The sequence below is a fragment of the Salvelinus sp. IW2-2015 genome, linkage group LG23, assembly GCF_002910315.2.
Source record: "Salvelinus sp. IW2-2015 linkage group LG23, ASM291031v2, whole genome shotgun sequence".
In the NCBI taxonomy this organism is placed as follows: domain Eukaryota; kingdom Metazoa; phylum Chordata; class Actinopteri; order Salmoniformes; family Salmonidae; genus Salvelinus; species Salvelinus sp. IW2-2015.
Window position 1 is genome coordinate 167,075 of NC_036863.1, and position 22,438 is coordinate 189,512.

Here is a 22,438-nt window from a genome sequence, read left to right on the forward strand (position 1 = left end):
ACAAGAGATAATGATCCCACAGCTTTCCTAGAGGCAGTAACTGGTTCATCTAAACAAGAGATAATGATGCCCACAGCCTTTCCTAGACGAGGGCAGTAACTGTTCATCTAAACAAGAGATAATGATGCCACAGCCTTTCCTAGAGGGCAGTAACTGGTTCATCTAAACAAGAGATAATGATGCCACAGCCTTTCCTAGAGGGCAGTAACTGGTTCATCTAAACAAGAAGTAAGGCTGGGTGATGTTGGCACTGTGTGTGAGGGCATGACCACTGATCTCTCTAAGAGTTTATTTCTGAGCCTGCGATATCCAAACCATCAGAGGATTAAAACACACAACTAGCCAATGTGAGGGGGACAGTGGGTACAATAAAGACTACTTCAGAGGTGCTGTAGCTTGTATCTTCCCAGGAAACTGACCATGACATTTAAAGGTATTTGTTTCATTAGTCCATTGTTGATATAGTCCCAAAATGTTTTGCATGTCAGCAATCAAGTTTTCAAGATACATAACTTTCAAAATACAGAAATACAACCGGTATTATGCATTTTGCATCTTGCATAATATGATGTATATGATGCAAAATCCATAATACCAGCTGCATTTCTGTATTTTGAAAGTTATATACTGTATTTTGAAAACTTGATTGCTGACATGCAAAACATTGAGACTTTATCAACAGTGGACTAATGAAACAAATTCAAAGAAGCACAGTCAGTACTAACTAACTAATTAATGAACTACTACTGTGCATTTGGAAAGTATTCAGACCCTTTGACTTTTTTCACATTTATGTTACAGCCTTATTCTAAAATGGATTAAATCAAAACAAATCGACACACAATACCTCATAATGAAAAAGCAAAAACAGTTTTTTAGAATTTCAACAAATTTGTTCAAATTAAAAACAGAAATACCTTATTCAGATCCTTTGCTATGAGACTCTAAATTGAGTGCAGGTGCATCCTGTTTCCATTGATCATCCTTCAGATGTTTCTTCAACTTGAATGCACCTGTGGTGAATTCAATTGGTTGGACATGATTTGGAAAGGCACCCACCTGTCTATATAAGGTCCCACAGTTGACAGTGCATGTCAGAGCAAAAACCAAGCCATGAAGTCAAAGGAATTGTCCGTAGAGCTCAGAGACAGGACTGTGTCAAGGCACAGATCTGTGGAAGTTTACCAAAAGATGTCTGCAGCATTGAAGGTCCCCAAGAACACAGTGATCTCCATTATTCTTAAATGGAAGAAGTTTGGAACCACCAAACCGCCCTGCCAAACTGAGCAATCGGGGGAGAAGGGCCTTACCAAGAACCTGATGGTCACTGACAGAGCTCAAGAGTTCCTCTGGAGATGGGAGAAACTTCCAGAACGACAACCATCTCTTCAGCCCTCCACCTATCAGGCCTTTATGGTAGAGTGGCCAGACGTAAGCCACTCCTCAGGCAAGAAAAAAGGCACATGACAGCCTGCTTGGAGTTTTCCAAAAGGCACCTAAAGGACTCTCACACCAACAACATTCTCTGGTCTGATGAAACCAAGATGTAACTTTTTTTGCTTTGTCATTATGGTGTATTGTGTGTAGATTTATGAGGAAAAAATGTCAAGTGGTCTGAATACTTTCCAAATGCACTGTAACTAACTAACTAACTAACTAACTAACTAACTAACTAACTAACTAACCTGTGGCTGCCTGTTGAAGCCTGTGTCCTGGTCCTGCCTGAGGAACTCCTCCATGGACACCATGCGTGTGGTCGGCCTCTCCATGGAGTAGTCTGGTTCTGACTCCAGGGGAGAGGGGGCTCTGGGGGGCCGGAGAGGCTGCATGTCCAGCGGGTTGATCAGGTCCCCAGCGGGTGGCACAAGGGCCTTGGGCGGGGTGGGGTAGGGCTCAGGGGTTGAAAGGTTGGCACGGGAGTCGTCCTCCACAGGGAGAAAGTCTGTGATGGACATGACAGGACGGGGAACTCCGGGGCTGTCTGTGTCTGCTATGCTCTGCTCCGTGGCTGCTGCTGGGCCTAGATGTGGGCTCTGGTTGGAGGACAAGGATATACAGTATTACATACACTTAGTTAACATAGTTACAGTAATGTAGACTAGATAACGACAGATGAGTTCTAGAGGTTCTAGATGAGTGTTCTAGAGTAGGTGAGTTCTAGAGTTCTAGATGAACATTCTAGAGCAGGTGAGTTCTAGATACATGTTCTAGAGCAAGTGAGTTCTAGAGTTCTAGATGAGTGTTCTAGAGTAGGTGAGTTCCATATGAGAGTTCTAGAGCAGGGGACTTCTAGATGACACTCCTAGAGCAGGTGAGTTTTAGAGTTCTAGATGAGAGTTCTAGAGAGTTTTAGAGTTCTAGATGAGAGTTCTAGAGAGTTTTAGAGTTCTAGATGAGCATTCTAGAGGAGGTTAGTTCTAGAGTTCCATATGAGAGTTCTAGAGCAGGGGACTTCTAGGTTAGTTCTAGAGTAGGTGAGTTCCATATGAGAGTTCTAGAGCAGGGGACTTCTAGGTTAGTTCTAGAGTTCCAACTGTTCTGCCTGCGGCTATGGAACCCTGACCTGTTCACCGGACGTGCTAAAAAAGCCAACTGACATTTACTCCTGAGGTGGTGACTTGCTGCATCCTCGATAACTACTGTGATTATTATTATTTGACCATGCTGGTCATTTATGAACATTTGAACATCTTGGCCATGTTCTGTTATAATCTCCACCCGGCACAGCCAGAAGAGGACTGGCCACCCCTCATAGCCTGGTTCCTCTCTAGGTTTCTTCCTTTCTAGGGAGTTTTTCCTAGCCACCGTGCTTCTACACCTGCATTGCTTGCTGTTTGGGGTTTTAGGCTGGGTTTCTGTACAGCACTTTGAGATATCAGCTGATGTACGAAGGGCTATATAAATACATTTGATTTGATTTGATTTGATTTAGAGCAAGTGAGTTTTAGAGTTCTAGGTGAGAGTTCTAGAGAGTTTTAGAGCAGGTGAGTTTTAGAGTTCTAGATGAGAGTTCTAGAGAGTTTTAGAGCAGGTGAGTTTTAGAGTTCTAGATGAGAGTTCTAGAGAGTTCTAGAGCAGGTGAGTTTTAGAGTTCTAGAGAGTTCTAGAGCAGGTGTTTAAGCAGTGTTGTACATACCGTTGTGTTGATGTGAGAAGCTGATGGTAGCATGGCCTGATAGGCTGACGGTACAGATGGTAACTTGGCCTGATAGTTTAGTGCTACTGGAGATGACATAGCCTCATGCACTGCCAAGGCGGCCCAAGGGGAGGCAGGAGATTTTGCTAAGGGGTTAGCCCAGACCTCTGCGTACGAGGCAGGGTGTGGGGAGCAGGCCTCTGTGTGGAGGGCGTGGACTGGGGGAGAGTTGGCAGAGAGCAGCCCCCCGTTAGGGCCCATGATGTGTGCGACGTCTAGTGGCGACGAGGCAGTGGCGTAGGGCAGCATGGAGACTTTGGCAGCTGAGTTCCCGTAAGATGGGGATTGGGGCTGGACGGTTGGTGACGAAGACAGGAAGGGGGGCGACTGGTAGGGTGGCGACTGGTAGGGTGATGACTGGTAGGGTGACGACTGGTGGACAGGGGGTGACTGGTGGACAGGAGTTAACTGACGAACGGGGGTTGACTGGTGAACGGGGGGTGACTGGTAGGGTGGTGACTGGTAGGGTGGTGACTGGTAGGGTGGTGACTGGTGGACAGAGGTTGACTGACGAACGGGGGTTGACGAGGAGCAGGAGGTGGCCGAAGCCTGGCCGGTCATGATGTCGTACAACTTGGCGGGCACGTTGACTGGCACAGAGTCGATGGACTCCCCGTGGGCAGACATGGTGCGCACAGTGAGCTCGTGGGCTCCCATCAGGGACTGGATCTGAGAAGGGCCCATCAGGGCACTGCCCGCCGTGGGGGACGACACCTCCAACACCTGTATGGCAGGAGAGGAGAGGGTCAGCAGCACGGACACACACTATCATCACACCTCTGACACAAACAATAGAAAGGTCAGCAGCATGGGACAAGACATCATTACAGTCGAAGCTGAATCACCACAAATACTGTGGAACACAAACACACACCACTGTCTTGAGAAAGAGAGCAATACATAACCTCTCCTAAAACACTGGCCTGACAGACACACTCAACGGGCCTTTAGAGCCCAGAACCTCTCCTAAAACACTGGACTGACAGACACACTCAACGGGCCTTTAGAGCCCAAAACCTCTCCTAAAACACTGGCCTGACAGACACTCAATGGGCCTTTAGAGCCCCTGTCTCTTATACACATCTAGATGTGTATAAGAGACAGGCCCAGAACCTCTCCTAAAACACTGGCCTGACAGACACTCAATGGGTATTCAGAGCCCAAAACCTCTCCTAAAACACTGGCCTGACAGACACACTCAATGGGCCTTTAGAGCCCAGAACCTCTCCTAAAACACTGGCCTGATAGACACACTCAATTCAAACTATTTTCAGAAGCATTTCCCTCCCAGCATAATTTCATCCTCTTTACATCCAAAACCTAAAACCCTCTGCTCTGCTTCCAGTGCAGAAACACAATACTACAGTTCTCGCCTTTTTCTTGTCAGCGTAGATTGTGTATCCGGTGACGCGGACCCCGTTGGAGGTCCCAGCAGCATCGATGGTGACAGGCAGCCAGCTGATGAGGGCGATTCCCGGGGAAGGCCCCTGCTCCAGCTGCACGTCCAGAGGAGCGTCTGGGGGGCCTGGGAGACGAGGGATTAAACATCAAATCACAAACAAATCTCAGCTCATAAACAGCCCCTGACTACATTCCTCCTCTCTAATCAGGGACGGTTTGTAAGACCGAGGACACCAGTTGAGTGGAATCTGGCCAATCGCTGACATGAATCAAACTAGGTTACATGTAGAAACATAAAAGCAGCAGTTCCTCAACCCTCCTTACTTGGACTTCAGCACTGTATCTCTGATCTCCAGTATCTCTCTCCCCTGTCTCGCGACACGTACCTGCGGCCAACGTGGTGAAGGTGGTGGTGACGGTCTTGTGTTCCCGTCTCTCCTGGGGTATCTCCCAGGGGGTTTGGTGTGGCTGAGCCTCCACCTTGACTGTGTACTGAAGGCTGGGCGTGAGGTTACTGAGGCACAGTGAGTAGCTGCCAGCCTTCACCAGCTCCATCTCCTCCTCGTTCAAGGACACGACATGCACATAGTTACTGTTGCTAGGCAGCCAGGCCAGGCTGGCCGAGGTGGCGGTGACCCGGTCGACTCTGAGCTGGGTAGGCGCCACACACACGTCCCTACCCACCAGTAATGAGCAACGGAGCTGGTCCGAGCTTCCGCGTTCCGTCAAGCTCTGCACAGACACCCGGTAGGCCTTGAGGGTGACGTCTAGTCTCTCTAGGACAGCTTTAGTCTGGGAGCCGAAGGGCACGTTGAGCCTCAGCTCCTGGTCCACGTACACATTGTAGCTCCACACGTTGCCCCAGCCCGCCGGCACCAGCGGCCCGTCCCAGCTGATGATGATGCTCTTGGCCAGCTGCTTGATGAGGGTGAGCTTGCGCGGGTAAGGCACAGTGCCCACCCCCACCTCTAGGTCCAGATCCAGGCCGTTGGTGAGGGGGGCTGGGGAAAGGAGGTCTGGGAGGGAGGGGTCCGAGGGGACGTGCTCCCCTGAGGGGACGGAGAGAGAAACCGGGATGGAGGCTGCTGACGTAGGGTCTGTCCTCTCAGAGGTACCTGGGCCCCCCAGGCAGAGATGGTGCTGGTGACTGGCGCTGTGCAGGCTGCTGTCCAGCAGGGAGTTGTGGGATATATCCGTGCCCTCTGGAACGTGGGCGCTTATCATGTCGTCGTCTGAGACGCGCTCCACAAAGTTGGAGGGGACCAGCCCTCTCCGCCCGTCCATCAGCTCTCCTGAAGAGGGACAGACAGAGACAGAGACAGAGACAGAGACAGAGACAGAGACAGAGACAGACAGAGGACTTGCGTTTGGTGTTTTGTTTCAGACACTAAAAACTTTGACAGTGTTAAAAAAAAAAAAATCTGTGTTAACATGTAACTTTAAGATTTAACATGTCAGTGTTAAATTGTAACTTTCAGATTTAACATGTCAGTGTTAAATTGTAACTTTCAGATTTAACATTTCAACATAAAAAAAATCTAAATTTCAGTGTTAACATGTTAAATTGTAACTTTCAGTGTACATTTTTTAAAACTTTCATTGTTAAAACGTAAGGTTTTGGAGATGTCTCACCTTCATAGAAGCCATCGTCATCCATACCGCCATAAACATAGATGTACTCCCCAGCGGTGAGTGGCAGCTCCACCTCTGGGTTATCATTAGGACCGTCGTACGGGTTATAGCTGGAGAAAGATTAAGCCATCTTATCAACGCTAATGTATTAGAAACACAACACAACTCATCTCCTTTTATTGTTTACTGAAAAAAGACACGGTTCTTTAATTCTTTCTACTAACTAACACCACTAAAACTAGCATCTAAACAATAACTAGGAGAAATCAACAACAAAGTGAAGGCATACTGCTGATTTGGCCGACGCTGTGTCTGCCAGTCCTTACCTGTATCTGGCAATGAAGACCTGTAGCTGAGCGGCTCTCCTGAGAGCTGTGTAAGGCGCTGGGGACACATCGATGTCCAACTCCTCCACTTCACTGGCCGTGTCAACCTGACAACATGACAGTCAACAATGAGGCACTGGAAACTTGTTGTACTCTGTGCTGGTAAGAGCTTGGCGCTAGCAATATAAATTCCTGCAGGGTTTTGTCAATTCCTAGCAGTGTTCATTCCAAGCCAGGAAAATATGACATATTCATGAAAATAAATGTATGAACTCACTGGAATGTAAAATGTCTTTGGATAAAAGCGCTTGATAAGTGATATATACTTTGTATTGGAACTTTGAGCTGCTATCAGGTCAAAACCTTCCCAACCCCTGGCTGGATCAATGCCTCCTGAATAGCAGAAGGTCACACGCATGATATTATTGTTTCTCTGCCATCGACTTACTCCCTCTACATCAGAGATTCTGCAAAGAGATTTATGTATAACGTGGGCAGCTGGGCACAATTCACAGTGGATTGGGACATTGGCCACTAACAAGCTGCTTAAACAGTACCTTCTCTTCTCTCAAAATGCTCCCAGCGTCAGCTTAATGATGACCGCCTATGTTTCCCTCTGGCTGATACTGCAGGCCGACACAAACACCCTATTCCCTACAGGCTACAGTGCACTACTTCCCTATACAGTGCACTACTTCCCTATACAGTGCACTACTTCCCTATATAGTGCACTACTTCCCTATACAGTGCACTACTTCCCTATACAGTGCACTACTTCCCTATATAGTGCACTACTTCCCTATATAGTGCACGACTTCCCTATATAGTGCACTACTTCCCTATATAGTGCACTACTTCCCTATATAGTGCACTACTTCCCTATATAGTGCACTACTTCCCTATATAGTGACTACTTCTATATAGTGCACTACTTCCCTATATAGTGCACTACTTCCCTATATAGTGCATACTTCCCTATAAGTGCACTACTTCCTATAAGTGCAACTAGTGCACTACATCCGGCGCCGAAAAGAGATGGCTGCCTCGCTTTGTGTTCCTTGGAAAATATGCAGTATTTTGTTTTTTTACGTGTTATTCTTACATCGGTACCCCGGGTAATCTTAGGTTTCATTACATACAGTCGGGAGGAACTACTGAATATACGATTAACGTCAACTCATCATCGTTCCTACCAGGAATATGACTTTCCCGAAACGGATCCAGAGTTTTGCCTTCCACACAATACAATGGATCTGATCCCAGCCGGCGACCCTGTGCGACGCCGTAAAAGGGGAAAACGTGGCGGTCTCGTGGTCAGGCTTCGGAGACGGGCACATCGCGCTCCATCTCCTAGCATACTACTCCGCCAATGTCCAGTCTCTTGACAATAAGGTCGATGAAATCCGAGCACGGGTAGCATTCCAGAGAGACATCAGGGATTGCAACGTGCTCTGCTTCACGGAAACATGGCTAACTCAAGGGACGCTAACGGAGTCAGTGCAGCCAGCTGGTTTCTTCATGCATCGCGCCGACAGAAACAAACATCTTTCCGGTAAGAAGAGGGGCGGGGGGGTATGCCTTATGATTAACGAGAAGTGGTGTGATCATCATAACAACACACAAGAACTCAAGTCGTTCTGTTCACCTGATCTAGAACTCCTCACAATCAAATGTCGACCGCATTATCTACCAAGGGAATTCTCGTCAATCATAATCACAGCCGTATACATTCCCCCAAGCAGACACATCGATGGCCTGAACGAACTTATCTGACTCTTTGTAAACTGGAAACCACACAACCCTGAGGCTGCATTCATCGTAGCTGGGGATTTTAACAAGGCTAATCTAAAAACAAAACTCCCTAAATTCTATCAGCATATCGATTGTGCTACCAGGGCTGGAAAAACACTAGACCATTGTTATACTAATTTCCGCGACGCTTTATAAGCCTCCCCCCCCCCCTTTCGGAAAAGCTGACCACGACTCCATTTTGTTGATTCCAGCCTACAAAACAAAACTCAAACAACAAGCTCCCGCGCTCAGGTCTGTTCAACGCTGGTCCGACCAATCTGAATCCACGCTTCAAGACTGCTTCGATCACGCGGATTGGAATATGTTCCGCATCGCGTCCAACAACAATATTGCGAATATGCTGATTCGGTGAGCGAGTTCATTAGGAAGTGCATTGACGATGTCGTACCCACAGCAACGATAAAACATTCCCAAAACCAGAAACCGTGGATTGACGGCAGCATTCGCGTGAAACTGAAAGCGCGAACCACTGCTTTTAACCAGGGCAAGGTGACCGGAAGCATGACCGAATACAAACAGTGTAGCTATTCTCTCCGCAAGGCAATCAACAGGCTAAGTCTCAGTACAGAGACAAAATCGAGTCGAAATTCAACAGCTCAGACACAAAGAGGTATGTGGCAGGGTCTACAGTCAATCACGGATTACAAAAAGAAAACCAGCCCCGCCGAGGACCAGGATGTCTTGCTCCCAGACAGGCTAAAACAACTTTTTTGCCCGCTTTGAGGACAATACAGTGCCACTGACACGGCCCCCTACCAAAACCTGCGGGCTCTCCTTCACTGCAGCCGAGGTGAGTAAAACATTTAAACGTGTTAACCCTCGCAAGGCTGCAGGCCCAGACGGCATTCCCAGCCGCGTCCTCAGAGCATGCGCAAGACCAGCTGCTGTGTGTTTCGGACATATTCAATCAATCCTTATCCCAGTCTGCTGTTCCACATGCTTCAAGAGGGCCACCATTGTTCCTGTTCCCAAGAAAGCTAAGGTAACTGAGCTAAACGACTACCGCCCCGTAGCACTCACTTCCGTCATCATGAAGTGCTTTGAGAGACTAGTCAAGGACCATATCACCTCCACCCTACCGGACACCCTAGACCCACTCCAATTTGCTTACCGACCCAATAGGTCCACAGACGACGCAATCGCAACCACATGCACACTGCCCTAACCCATCTGGACAAGAGGAACCCATGTGAGAATGCTGTTCATCGATTACAGCTCAGCATTTAACACCATAGTACCCTCCAAACTCGTCATCAAGCTCGAGACCCTGGTCTCGCCCCCGCCCTGTGCAACTGGGTCCTGGACTTCCTGACGGCCGCCCCCAGGTGGTGAGGGTAGGTAACAACATCTCCACCCCGCTGATCCTCAACACTGGGGCCCCACAAGGGTGCGTTCTGAGCCCTCTCCTGTACTCCCTGTTACCCCCACGACTGCGTGGCCATGCACGCCTCCAACTCAATCATAAGTTTGCGGATGACACTACAGTGGTAGCTTGATCACCAACAACGACGAGACGCCTACAGGGAGGAGGTGAGGGCCCTCGGAGTGTGGTGTCAGGAAAATAACCTCATACTCAACGTCAACAAAACAAAGGAGATGATTGTGGACTTCAGGAAACAGCAGAGGGAGCACCCCCTATCCACATCGACGGGCAGTAGTGAGAAGGTGGAAAGTTTTAAGTTCCTCGGTGTACACATCACGGATAAACTGAACTGGTCCACCCACACAGACAGCGTTGTGAAGAAGGCGCAGCAGCGCCTCTTCAACCTCAGGAGGCTGAAGAAATTCGGCTTGTCACCAAAAGCACTCACAAACTTCTACAGATGCACAATCGAGAGCATCCTGTCGGGCTGTATCACCGCCTGGTACGGCAACTGCTCCGCCCACAACCGTAAGGCTCTCCAGAGGGTAGTGAGGTCTGCAGAACGCATCACCAGGGGCAAACTACCTGCCCTCCAGGACACCTACACCACCCGATGTCACAGGAAGGCCATAAAGATCATCAAGGAACAACCACCCCCAAGCCACTGCCTGTTCACACCGCTATCATCCAGAAGGGCGAGGTCAGTACAGGTGCATCAAAGCAGGGACCGAGAGACTGAAAAACAGCTTCTATCTCAGGCCATCAGACTGTTAAACAGCCACCACTAACATTTAGCGGCCGCTGCCAACATACTGACTCAACTCCAGCCACTTTAAAATGGGAATTGATGGAAATTATTAAAAATGTACCACTAGCCACTTTAAGCAATGCCACTTAATACAATGTTTACATACCCTACATTACCATCTCATATGTATATATACTGTACTCTATACATCATTACTGCATCTTGCCATCTTTATGCAATACATGTACCACTAGCCACTTTAAAACTATGCCACTTTATTTACATACCCTACAGTACTCATCTCATATGTATATACCGTACTCTATACCATCTACTGCATCTGCCATGCCGTTCTGTACCACCACTCATTCATATATCTCTTATGTACATATTCTTTATCCCTTTACACTTGTGTTGTGTGTAAGGTAGTAGTTGTGGAATTGTTAGGTTAGATTACTGTTGGTTATTACTGCATTGTCGAACTAGAAGCACAAGCATTTCGCTACACTCGCATTAACATCTGCTAACATGTGTTATGTGACTAATAAAATTTGATTTGATTTGATTTGATACTTCCCTATATATGTGCACTACTTCCCTATATAGTGCACTACTTCCCTATATAGTGCACTACTCCCTATATAGTGCACTACTTCCTATACTTTTTGACAGATGGGGTCCAATAGACACACTGATATAAAAAAACACACTGATATAAAAACACTGAATATAAATGTTGAGTATGTTGTTTCGTCGTCTGGTCGTATGACTAGTTATAGGGTATGAATTATACACTACATGTAACAATGGAAAAACAGACATCATATTTATAGCTCCCCGCCCAGGAAAACCTTTTCAGGATAATACACAACTACTACAACCTTTTATAATCCAAAACAGAATCCACAGCAGTGGTTCTCACTAAATATGAGCTTTAGAGAGCCAGCTGTTGTTGGTAGTGTCTGGCTGGATGGATGGGAGGAGGATTTATACCCACTTCAGAGAGACTGGATGAGAGGGAGGATTTATACCCACTTCAGAGAGACTGGATGAGAGGGAGGATTTATACTCACTACAGAGAGACTGGATGAGAGGGAGGATAGATACCCTACAGAGAAACTGGATGAGAGGGAGGATTATACCACTATCAGAGAGACTGGATGAGAGGGAGGATTTATACCCACTACAAGAAGACTGGATGAGAGGGAGATTTATACCCACTAACAGAGAGACTGGATGAGAGGGAGGATTTATACCCACTACAGAGAGACTGGATGAGAGGGAGGATTTATACCCACTACAGAGAGCTGGTGAGAGGGAGGATAGATACCCACTACAGAGAGACTGGATGAGAGGAGGATTTATACCACTACAGAGAGACTGGATGAGAGGGAGGATTTATACCCACTACAGAGAGACTGGATGAGAGGGAGGATAGATACCCACTACAGAGAGACGGATGAGAGGGAGGATAGATACCCACTACAGAGAGACTGGATGAGAGGGAGGATTTATACCCACTACAGAGAGACTGGATGAAGGAGGATTTATACCCACTACAGAGAGACTGGATGAGAGGGAGGATTTATACCCACTACAGAGAGACTGGATGAGAGGGAGGATTTATACTCACTACAGAGAGACTGGATGAAGGGAGGATAGATACACTACAGAGAGACTGGATGAGAGGGAGGTTATTTATACCCACTACAGAGAGACTGGATGAGAGGGAGGATTTATACCCACTACAGAGAGACTGGATGAGAGGGAGGATTTATACCCCACTACAGAGAGACTGGATGAGAGGGAGATTATACCCACTACAGAGACTGGAGAGGGAGGATTTATACCCACTACAGAGAGACTGATGAGAGGGAGGATAGATACCCACTACAGAGAGACTGGATGAGAGGGAGATGTTATACCCACTACAAGAGAGACTGGATGAGAGGGAGGATTTATACCCACTACAGAGAGACTGGATGAGAGGGAGGATAGATACCCACTACAGAGAGACTAGATGAGAGGGAGGATAGATACCCACTACAGAGAGACTGGATGAGAGGGAGGATTTATACCCACTACAGAGAGACTGGATGAGAGGGAGGTTTTATACCCACTACAAGAGACTGGATGAGAGGAGGATTTATACCCACTACAGAGAGACTGGATGAGAGGGAGGATAGATACCCACTACAGAGAGACTGGATGAGAGGGAGGATTATACTCACTACAGAGAGACTGGATGAGAGGGAGGAAGATACCACTACAGAGAGACTGGATGAGAGGGAGGATAGATACCCACTACAGAGAGACTGGATATGAGAAGGAGGATTTATACCACTAACAGAAGACTGGATGAGGGAGGATTTTACCCACTACAGAGAACTGGATGGAGGGAGGATAGATACCACTACAGAGAGACTGGATGAGAGGGAGGATTTATACCACTACAGAGAGACTGGATGAGAGGGAGGATTATACCCACTACAGAGAGACTGGATGAGAGGGAGGATAGATACCCACTTCAGAGAGATGGATGAGAGGGAGGATAGATACCCACTACAGAGAGACTGGATGAGAGGGAGGATTTATACCCACTACAGAGAGACTCTATCACTGATAGAAGACAGACCCCCCCCCCCAAGGTCTTGTTCTGTTACTCTTATCACTGATAGAAGACAGACCCCCCCCAACAAGGTCTTATCTGTTATCTCTATCACTGATAGAAGACAGACCCCCCCCCCAAACAGGTCTTGTTCTGTTATCTCTATCACTGATAGAAGACAGACCCCCCCAACAAGGTCTTATTCTGTTATCTCTAACACTGATAAAAGACAGACCCTCCAACCTCAACAAGGTCTTATTCTGTTATCTCTAACACTGATAGAAGACAGACCCCCCCCTCAACAAGGTCTTGTTCTGTTATCTCTATCACTGATAGAAGACAGACCCCCCCCCCCCCCAACCTCAACAAGGTCTTATTCTGTTATCTCTAACACTGATAAAAGACGAGACCGCCCCAACCTCAACACAGGTCTTATTCTGTTATCTCTAACCACTGATAGAAGACAGACCCCCCCCCCCCCCAACAAGGTCTTATTCTGTTATCTCTAACACTGATAGAAGACAGACTCCCAACCTCAACAAGGGTGTCACATCTGCTACTGCCACGCCCTCTACTGCTCATCCTGTGTCTCCTTGACCTGCCTTCACTCCCGCAGTACTCTCTCCCTCTCCCTCTCTGTGTGTGATTGTGTGGGCGGAGACAGGTGTGCTGGAGTCAGAGCAGATCCCCACCAGCTGCAACCTGTTCCATAATCAAGACCTCTACAAATACTCAGTCCTGCCACTTTCACACTGCCAGATTGTAATCTTTGCTCAGTCAGTCAACGTTTCTAGCCGTTTGTTACTATTTAGATCCTGTTGTGCCTGTTTTCCTTGCCTGACACGGTTTTCCTCTCCGCTACAGTTCTGCCCGCTCTGACTCTGGTTCCTGTCTCCAGTCCCACGTCTCGTCATCCTGCTACTCTGCCCTGGATTCCCCACTCTACTGCTCCCTTGGAATCCCCTCCGGACCTGCTTACCCTGTCTCAACCTCTCCAGCCTCAGCCTCCGCACCTGGTTTCCTGCAACCCGCCCGAGCTTCTCCTGGCCTGCACTCCATCTTCCCCCTGTGTTTCAATAAATACCTTGGTTACTTCATCCCAGTCTCCTCATCTGGGTCTGCTCTTGGGTTTCCCTGTTCCACTCCGCGTAACACAAGGTCTTATTCTGTTATCTCTAACACTGATAGAAGACAGCCTCCCCAACCTCAACAAGGTCTTATTCTGTTATCTCTAACACTGATAGAAGACAGCCTCCCCAACCTCAACAAGGTCTTATTCTGTTATCTCTAACACAGACAGAAGACAGACCCCCCAACAAGGTCCTATTCTGTTATCTCTAACACTACACGTGCTGTATTTACCATTGTGTATTTAATCCCTAACCGGTGTGCTAGTACAGTCAGTGCCGTGTGAGAGAGAAAGGCTAATGACGTTTTTTTTTAAATCCATGAAGTCTGACATGCAAATCCACAGGAATGATAATGCCATTTAGTGGAGACAATCCATGAGTGATTTGATCTGGAGGACTTGAGGAATATTTGAGTCCGATTGATTGAAAATAGCTTAGCAGTTATTCTCATGACAAAAAAATACTTTTGTGCGAGTGTTGCAAATTATAGTCCATGCAATTTTTTTTTGCTACTGTACCAGAGTTAAACCAAAACTAAAATGCTGAGTCAGTCTGGAATGGCCACAGTTATGCCCTTAGGAAGACTACTCCACTACCACACATGATTCCAGGTCATGATTTAAAGTGAAACGGGAAACTCTCCATATGAAATAAATTGTGATTCTCCCCAGTGAGTAGTGATTCTCCCCAGTGAGTAGTGATTCTCCCCAGTGAGTAGTGATTCTCCCCAGTGAGTAGTGATTCTCCCCAGTGAGTAGTGATTCTCCCAGTGAGTAGTGATTCTCCCAGTGGAGTAGTGATTCTCCCCAGTGATTAGTGATTCTCCCCAGTGAGTAGTGATTCTCCCAGTGAGTAGTGATTTCTCCCCAGTGAGTGTGATTCTCCCTAGTGAGTAGTGATTCTCTCCCAGTGAGTAGTGATTCTCCCAGTGAGTAGTGATTCTCCCCAGTGAGTAGTGATTCTCCCTAGGTGATGTGGTGATTCTCTCTAGTGATTCTCCCTGTGAGTAGTGGATTCTCCCGGTGAGTAGTGATTCTCCCCGGTGAGTAGTGATTCTCCCCGGTGAGTAGTGATTCTCCCGGTGAGTAGTGCATTCTTCGCCCGGTGAGTAGTGATTCTCCCCGGTGAGTAGTGATTCTCCCCAGTGAGTAGTGATTCTCTCTAGTGATTCTCCCCAGTGAGTAGTGATTCTCTCTAGTGATTCTCCCCAGTGAGTAGTGATTCTCCCTAGTGAGTAGTGGTTCTCCCTAGTGAGTAGTGATTGAATTATATGAAACAGGGCTGGAGCTCTCACCTCGTGTGGCGTGGGGCTGGTCCTGCGTGGGCTGTGGTGGGGGCTGTGGTGGGGGCTGTGGTGGGACTCGGCTGACTTGGGGGAGAGGTGGGTGGTATCAGAGGCAGACTTGGGGGTGCTGGAGGACTTGGTCAGGCTGATGGTGGGCAGCTCACGGTGCTTGACGGTGGGATGGCGTGTGAGACCCGCAGCGTGAGGGGTGGCCCCCATTCGTAGAGTTGCAGCCACATCTAGCAGAAAGAAGACACTTCGTGAGCAAACATACACCTGTTCTGGTTTTTCATGTTTATTAGGTAGGACAGTGAGAGAGTGAGAGGAAAGATAGGATGATAGAGCGTGATAGAAGAGCGGTGGGTCGGATCGGAACCCATGCGAGCAGCAGCACGTGCTCTGGAGGCAGTGGCCTTGACAGCTGGTCACCCCAGGCCACACACATCTAACCCCAACTCTCCTGCTTGTAGTTAGCTAGGTGGTTGGTATGTGGTTGGTGTGCAGGCTGCTAGGTGACCAGTAGGATGTGAAGGTGGTGAAAGCAGGCAGGCCTACGTCATCCCAGGCTGAATAAACAGTGGAGTAAAACCCTCCTGTCTCCATCTCTCTCTGAGCTTCGAGGTCCTCAACCCTCTGCCAAAGGTGCTTCAACAAAGTACTGAGTAAAGGGTCTGAATACTTATGCAAATGTGATCTCTGTTTTTCATTTTTAATAAAAGTTTTTTTTTTAAATTATTTTTGCTTTGTCATTATGGGGTATTGTGTGTAGATTGATGAAGGAAAACAAGTTAATACATTTTAGAATAAGGCTGTAACGTAACAAAATGTGGAAAAGGTCAAGGGGTGTGGAAACTTTACGAATGCACTTTAGAAGAGCATTATTCAGTTAAATTAGAAATTGAACTTGAACCCTGTAAGAATCCTGGATCTAGCTGTCAGACAGTTTTAAAACCTCTTTGGGCTAGGGGGCAGTATTTTGACATCCGGATGAAAAGCGTGCCCAAAGTAAACTGCCTGTTACTCAGGCGCAGAAGCTAGGATATGCATAATAATAATTGGTAGATTTGGATAGAAAACACTCTGAAGTTTCTAAAACTGTTAAATTAATGTCTGTGAGTATAACAGAACTGAAATGGCAGGCGAAACCCAGAGGACAAACACCCCCCCAAAAAATTCAGCCTACCACTGTTTTCAATGGCTGTCACTTTTATAATAAGGCAAAATCCTCCCAGATTGCAGTTCCTAGGGCTTCCACTAGATGTCAACAGTCTTTAGAAAGAGTTTCAGGCAGTTTTTTGGAAAAATTAGGTAGAAGTTGTAGTTTTTCTAAGTGGCTTCCATTTTGGCTGTAGTGTTTCCATGCGCATGGACGAGAACGCGTTCTTTTTGTTTATCTCAGGTAAAGATAATAAACGATTCTCCGTCTCAACTTTTATCGTTTATTTACGTATTAGGGTACCTGAGGTTTGATTATAAACGTTGTTTGACTTGTTTGGATAAGTTTATTGGTAACGTTTGGGATTCATTTTGTATGCATTTTGAAGGAGGGAAACCGGTGGATTATTGACCGAAGCGTGCCAGCTAAACAGAGTTTTTATGGCTATAAAGAAGGACTTTATCGAACAAAAGGACCATTTGTGATGTAGCTGGGACCTTTCGGAGTGCCAACAGAAGAAGATCTTCAAAGGTAAGGCATTTATTATAGTGCTATTTCAGACTTTTGTGTCGCAACTGCCTGGTTGAAAAATGATTTGTCATGCATTTGTATGCGGGGCGCTGTCCTCAGACAATCGAATGGTATGCTTTCGCCGTAAAGCCTTTTTGAAATCTGACACTGCGGCTGGATTAACAAGAAGTTAAGCTTTATTTTGATGTATTACACGTGTATTTTCATGAATGTTAAATATTTATAATTCTGTAGTTTGAATTTGGCGCTCTGCAATTTCACCGGATGTTGTCGAGGTGTGCCGCTAGCAGCCATAACAGGATTTATGTTGTGGGTACTGAAGGACTGGAGTTGGGAAACACTGTACTACGGTAAAGGTCGAATGTGATAGGCTGGTTATAATTTGGAAAAATCCACCCGCACTTGGCCCTGCCCCACCTACTCAGCCAGTCAGGAGCCGCTACTGCTTTGTGGCTGTGGCCTATTGTATATTTTTACTAAACGGTACGTGCTAAATAATATGTGACGATGAGTAAAGTATGCAGTTTAAGTATGTAGTACACTAGTATGGGTATTCGGACATGAATATTGTGATTATGTGGGTCGTTACAATGAACCTAACAGTGAATTCAGCTACCAGATTACTCAAACAAGAAAGGGGTCACAGGGGAGAGTATCTCTCTCCTCCAGACTCCAGAAGGCCACATCACCCAGAGAGTCATCCCATGGGCCACGTTGATCTAAAACACAAACAGCACAGCTACTGATGGATATATGGCTGGATGGATGGCTGGATGGATAAATGGATGCATGGATATATGGATGTATGGATATATTGCTGGATGGCTGGATGGATGGCTGGATGGATGGATGGCTGGATGGATAAATGGATGCATGGATATATGCATGTATGGATATATAGATAGATGGATATACGGATGGATACAGTAGGGACTTTAATGGATACTTTAAAGCCAGCTGTGGCCAGGTTGACAAAATATCATGTACTAATACGGGTCTGCATCAAAGTGAATTTGTCAAGTGGAATCCCTTTCAAACTCAATCACGGCCATTTAAAATGTAATTACAATCCTACTATCTACATGGGAGACCCACAGCTGGAACAAACACTTTACTTTAGCTACCTTCAAGTGTAAAATGCATCTTGGTATAAACTATAGACCACACGGGTCAACTGTGTCTGAGGGAAATTGGGTAGTAGTATTTGAAAGGAGGCCGAGGGGGCATACAAAGGCCATATGAAAATATACATTTATTGGGATGGGAAGTGTATATCATGAGGGGAATATGAGTGAGTATGAGGAATGTATTAGTCTCATTACGGTAATATGATATGGTTGTAATAGTTATGGTGATATCATTGGAACAACAGTTGCCCAATGGTGTGTAATAGTGTCATTACGGTAATATGATATGGTTATACTAGTTGTGGTGATATCATTGGAATAACAAAACGGCCATTGGCGTGTAATAGTGTCATTACGGTAATATGATATGGTTATAATAGTTATGGTGATATCATTGGAATAACAGTTGCCCATTGGCGTGTAATAGTGTCATTACGGTAATATGATATGGTTATAATAGTTGTGGTGATATCATGGGAATAACAGTTGCCCATTGGCGTGTAATAGTGTCATTACGGTAGCTATAGTTACCTCCGGTGAGGCCCACCCCGTTGGTCAGATGGCAGAGAGGGGGGTTAGTGAGGATATTGGAGCCAGACAGGTCCAATTTGCCAGCCTGTAGTCTGAAGGTCTCCAGCTCATGGCTGAGCAGGCTGAACTGTTCACTCTGGCTGTGACACTTATCCTCCAACTCCCGCACCTTAGACTGAAGAGCACAGAGACATAGAGAGAGCGAGAGAAAGAGGCAGAGAGAGAGAGAGATAAAGAGAGAGCGAGAGCGAGAGAGAGAGAGAGACAGAGAGACAGAGAGAGAGAGAGAGAGAGAGAGAGAGAGACAGAGAGACAGAGAGTGAGAGGCAGAGAGAAACAGAGAGAGGTAGACACACACACAGAGCATTTAGTTTCAGCTCTTAGGCTAACGAAAGATCATAGGCTAATGTATTTGTGTCGTGGCCTTCTTTGACAATTTGACCATTTCAAAATGATACTACTAGACTAACAAGTTAACTTGTTTAATATAACCAGGGGTTGGAACCGAAATTATTTACCAATCATTTCTTTCTGAGCAGAACCATTATTTTTGTTCCGTTCCAGCAAGTTCTGAACCGGTTCAAAAAAATATAAGTACAGGTTTATATCGTTCCTTTCCGTTTAATTTTTAAACCTCTGAAATGATATTTTTTTTAACATTTAGCTTACATTAAATTACTTCAACAATCATGCAGTGCGGATAGAGCAGCTTGCTATCGGACAAGCTATAGCTCAGTGAGGAAAGACAAGTGGCGAGCGCGAGATGCAACTGAAATTTTGAGGATGGAGGAGAGAGGGTGGAGGAGGAGGCTTGGTTTGGTGTGCTGAGCCTCGTGATGACATAACAGTATCTGCATTAGGCCCAGAGAATTATACCTACTGAGGAGTGGCTTCTATGGACACACTTTTAATCTTTGAACTTCAGAGTTGGCTTAAAGTTGGACCAGAGAAGCTAGCTAGCTAACAAAGCGCCAGCAGAATTAAAAACGTGCCTTACCTTTTAGTAGTTAACACATCCAATGTGAAATGCGATAACTTAAGTATCCCTAACTAGCATTGAAAAAGTTGAACCATTCTTCCCTGATAAAAAATCTCTCTTGAATCACGCAGTAGGGTACAGCTACGCTTCAGAGGGGGAGGGGCAACAGCTACGCTTCAGAGGGGGAGGGGCAACAGCTACGCTTCAGAGGGGGAGGGGCTACAGCTACGCTTCAGAGGGGGAGGGGCAACAGCTACGCTTCAGAGGGGGAGGGGCAACAGCCTCACGCCCTTCAGAGGGGGAGGGGCAACAGCTACGCTTCAGAGGGGGAGGGGACACAGCTACGCTTTCAGAGGGGGAGGGGCAACAGCTACGCTTCAGAGGGGGAGGGGCACAAGCTACGCTTCAGAGGGGGGGGAAACAGCGACGCTTCGGAGGGGGAGGGCTACAGCGATGCTTCGGAGCGGGGAGGGGGAACAGCGATGCTTCGGAGGGGGAGGGGCTACAGCGATGCTTGGAGGGGGAGGGGCTACAGCTACGCTTCGGAGGGGAGGGGCTACAGCTACGCTTCGGAGGGGGAGGGGCTACAGCTACGCTTCGGAGGGGGAGGGGCAGACAGCCTACACCCACACACACTGGCAAAGCTGTTCAGCTGGCAGGCAGACACTGGAAGAAGTTTCTGATTGACAGAGGGAGGGCTTTGCATAGGTGCTTTGTTGATTTTTTTGTGGACTGAAAGAAAATGCTTGGAATGTAAAAAAAAATTTATTAACCGGTTTCCATGCTTTTAAAATAACGGTTCTGTTTTGGAACAGTATAGAACACATTGTTCCAGTTCTGATTCTGCTTTTTGAAAATGTCTGGTATTTTCCGGAACCAGTTCCAACCCCTGATTTTAACATGCAAACACTCACTTACAATTACAATTTCTTTTAAAAATGAAATTACAAGACAAAAAAGGTGGGAAAAGGAGGGTGGAGGGTGAGTAACAGGTTTCAAGGCCTTAGTAGGAGGTGTTGGTTTTATGGGTAATGTGACAAACAGAATCTGAAGTGAAGCTAGTGTAGTTTGCAGCGAGTTGCATTGCATGTCCTCCAACACACGGTCGTGCAGCGCTCACAGTCACTCTAGCAAAGCCATTACATAGCCACAGCTGAGTCAGAACACTCTACAGAACACTCTACAGAACACTCTACAGAACACTCTACAGAACACTCTACAGAATGAATACTCGACAGGGTTTACAGAATACTTTACAGGGTGTACAGAAGGCTCTACAGGGTTTACAAAATGCTCTACAGGGTTTACAGAATGCTCTACAGGGTTTACAGAAGGCTCTACAGGGTTTACAGAAGGCTCTACAGGGTTTACAGAATGCTTTACAGGGTGTACAGAATGGTCTACAGGGTGTACAGAACGCTCTACAGGGTTTAGCGTCAGCCCCCAGTAAGTTTCTATAAGTGGCTGGTTTCGCTTCTGGTTGTGGTGGGAGTTTCCTGGTACTGATGTGACAGGGGCCTGCAGCTACATGAAACACAGACACAAGCGAGCGCACTGACACACACACACACACCTGTCTGAACACAGCTTCCTGTCAAACCTCTCACCTACAACACCAAGCAAAGCGTGTTCCAAATGACTGCTAGCATGAACCAAGTCAAATGGGGACAGATAGCAAGTAGATCCAACTAACTGATTACACAGAATGTGAATAGAATTTCCCATTTTCTTACGAGATTTGAGTCACTGTGCTGCTCACTATAGAATAGATCAAGCTGCCCAATAGAGAGACTGGATTAAAATACTTTGAGATGAGAGAAAGACAAGAGATATAGAGAGGAAAGAGGGAGAGATAGGAAGAGAGCGAGAGAGAGAGAGACAGAGAAGAGACAGAGAAGCCCCATTATCTTAGGGTCAAAGCTCGACTGCCTAAGAAAGCAGGCTAACTCTATCTTAACACCCTGCGCTTAAGTCCCAAGCCAATTCTCTTATGACCAAGGTTCCGTGCACTCAGCCCAGCGTCACTCGGCCCCGGGCTGTTTCACACACACTTTAATTGCCTACACACACACACACTGCTCGCTCAGACATGCATACACACACACAAAAGACACACACGGACACATACGAAATACAATGCCACACACCAGCCGGAATCAGAGGGACTCTCTGTGTGTCCACACAAAGGGATTATTTAAAATGAACACAATTACCACTAGGCCTGTATGTAACTGATTGAAACACACAGCTGTGTAGGAAAAGGCACATAGTACAGTACAATACACTGACGCACACTAAACCTGGCTGGAGCCTGTCACCTTACAGAGAGCCCAAATCAGCATTGTCATGCTGTATTCAAAGTCTGCTGCAACATTACAGACCACCTCCGCTGTAGCTAGAGAACATTACAGGCCATCTTTGTCTTGAGGTTGGGAACGGGGTGGTTGAGGTTGGGAACGGGGTGGTTGAGGTTGGGAACGGGGTGGTTGAGGTTGGGAACAGGGTAGTTGAGGTTGGGTGAGGTTGGGAACGGGGTAGTTGAGGTTGGGATCTGGGTGGTTGAGGTTGGGAACGGGGTGGTTGAGGTTGGGAACGGGGTGGTTGAGGTTGGGA

At 46.8% G+C, this 22,438-nt stretch overlaps 1 protein-coding gene across 1 annotated transcript in view; it reads right to left on the bottom strand.

Moving 5' to 3' along the window:
- Window positions 1-22,438, bottom strand: part of LOC111950435 (RIMS-binding protein 2) — a 55,275-nt gene that overhangs the window by 18,181 nt on the left and 14,656 nt on the right. Inside the window, 8 exon segments of the mRNA XM_070434284.1 lie at window positions 1,686-2,033; window positions 3,137-3,919; window positions 4,570-4,721; window positions 4,984-5,889; window positions 6,230-6,339; window positions 6,556-6,662; window positions 15,511-15,740; window positions 18,847-19,021. Coding sequence (XP_070290385.1) covers window positions 1,686-2,033; window positions 3,137-3,919; window positions 4,570-4,721; window positions 4,984-5,889; window positions 6,230-6,339; window positions 6,556-6,662; window positions 15,511-15,740; window positions 18,847-19,021 — 2,811 coding nt within the window.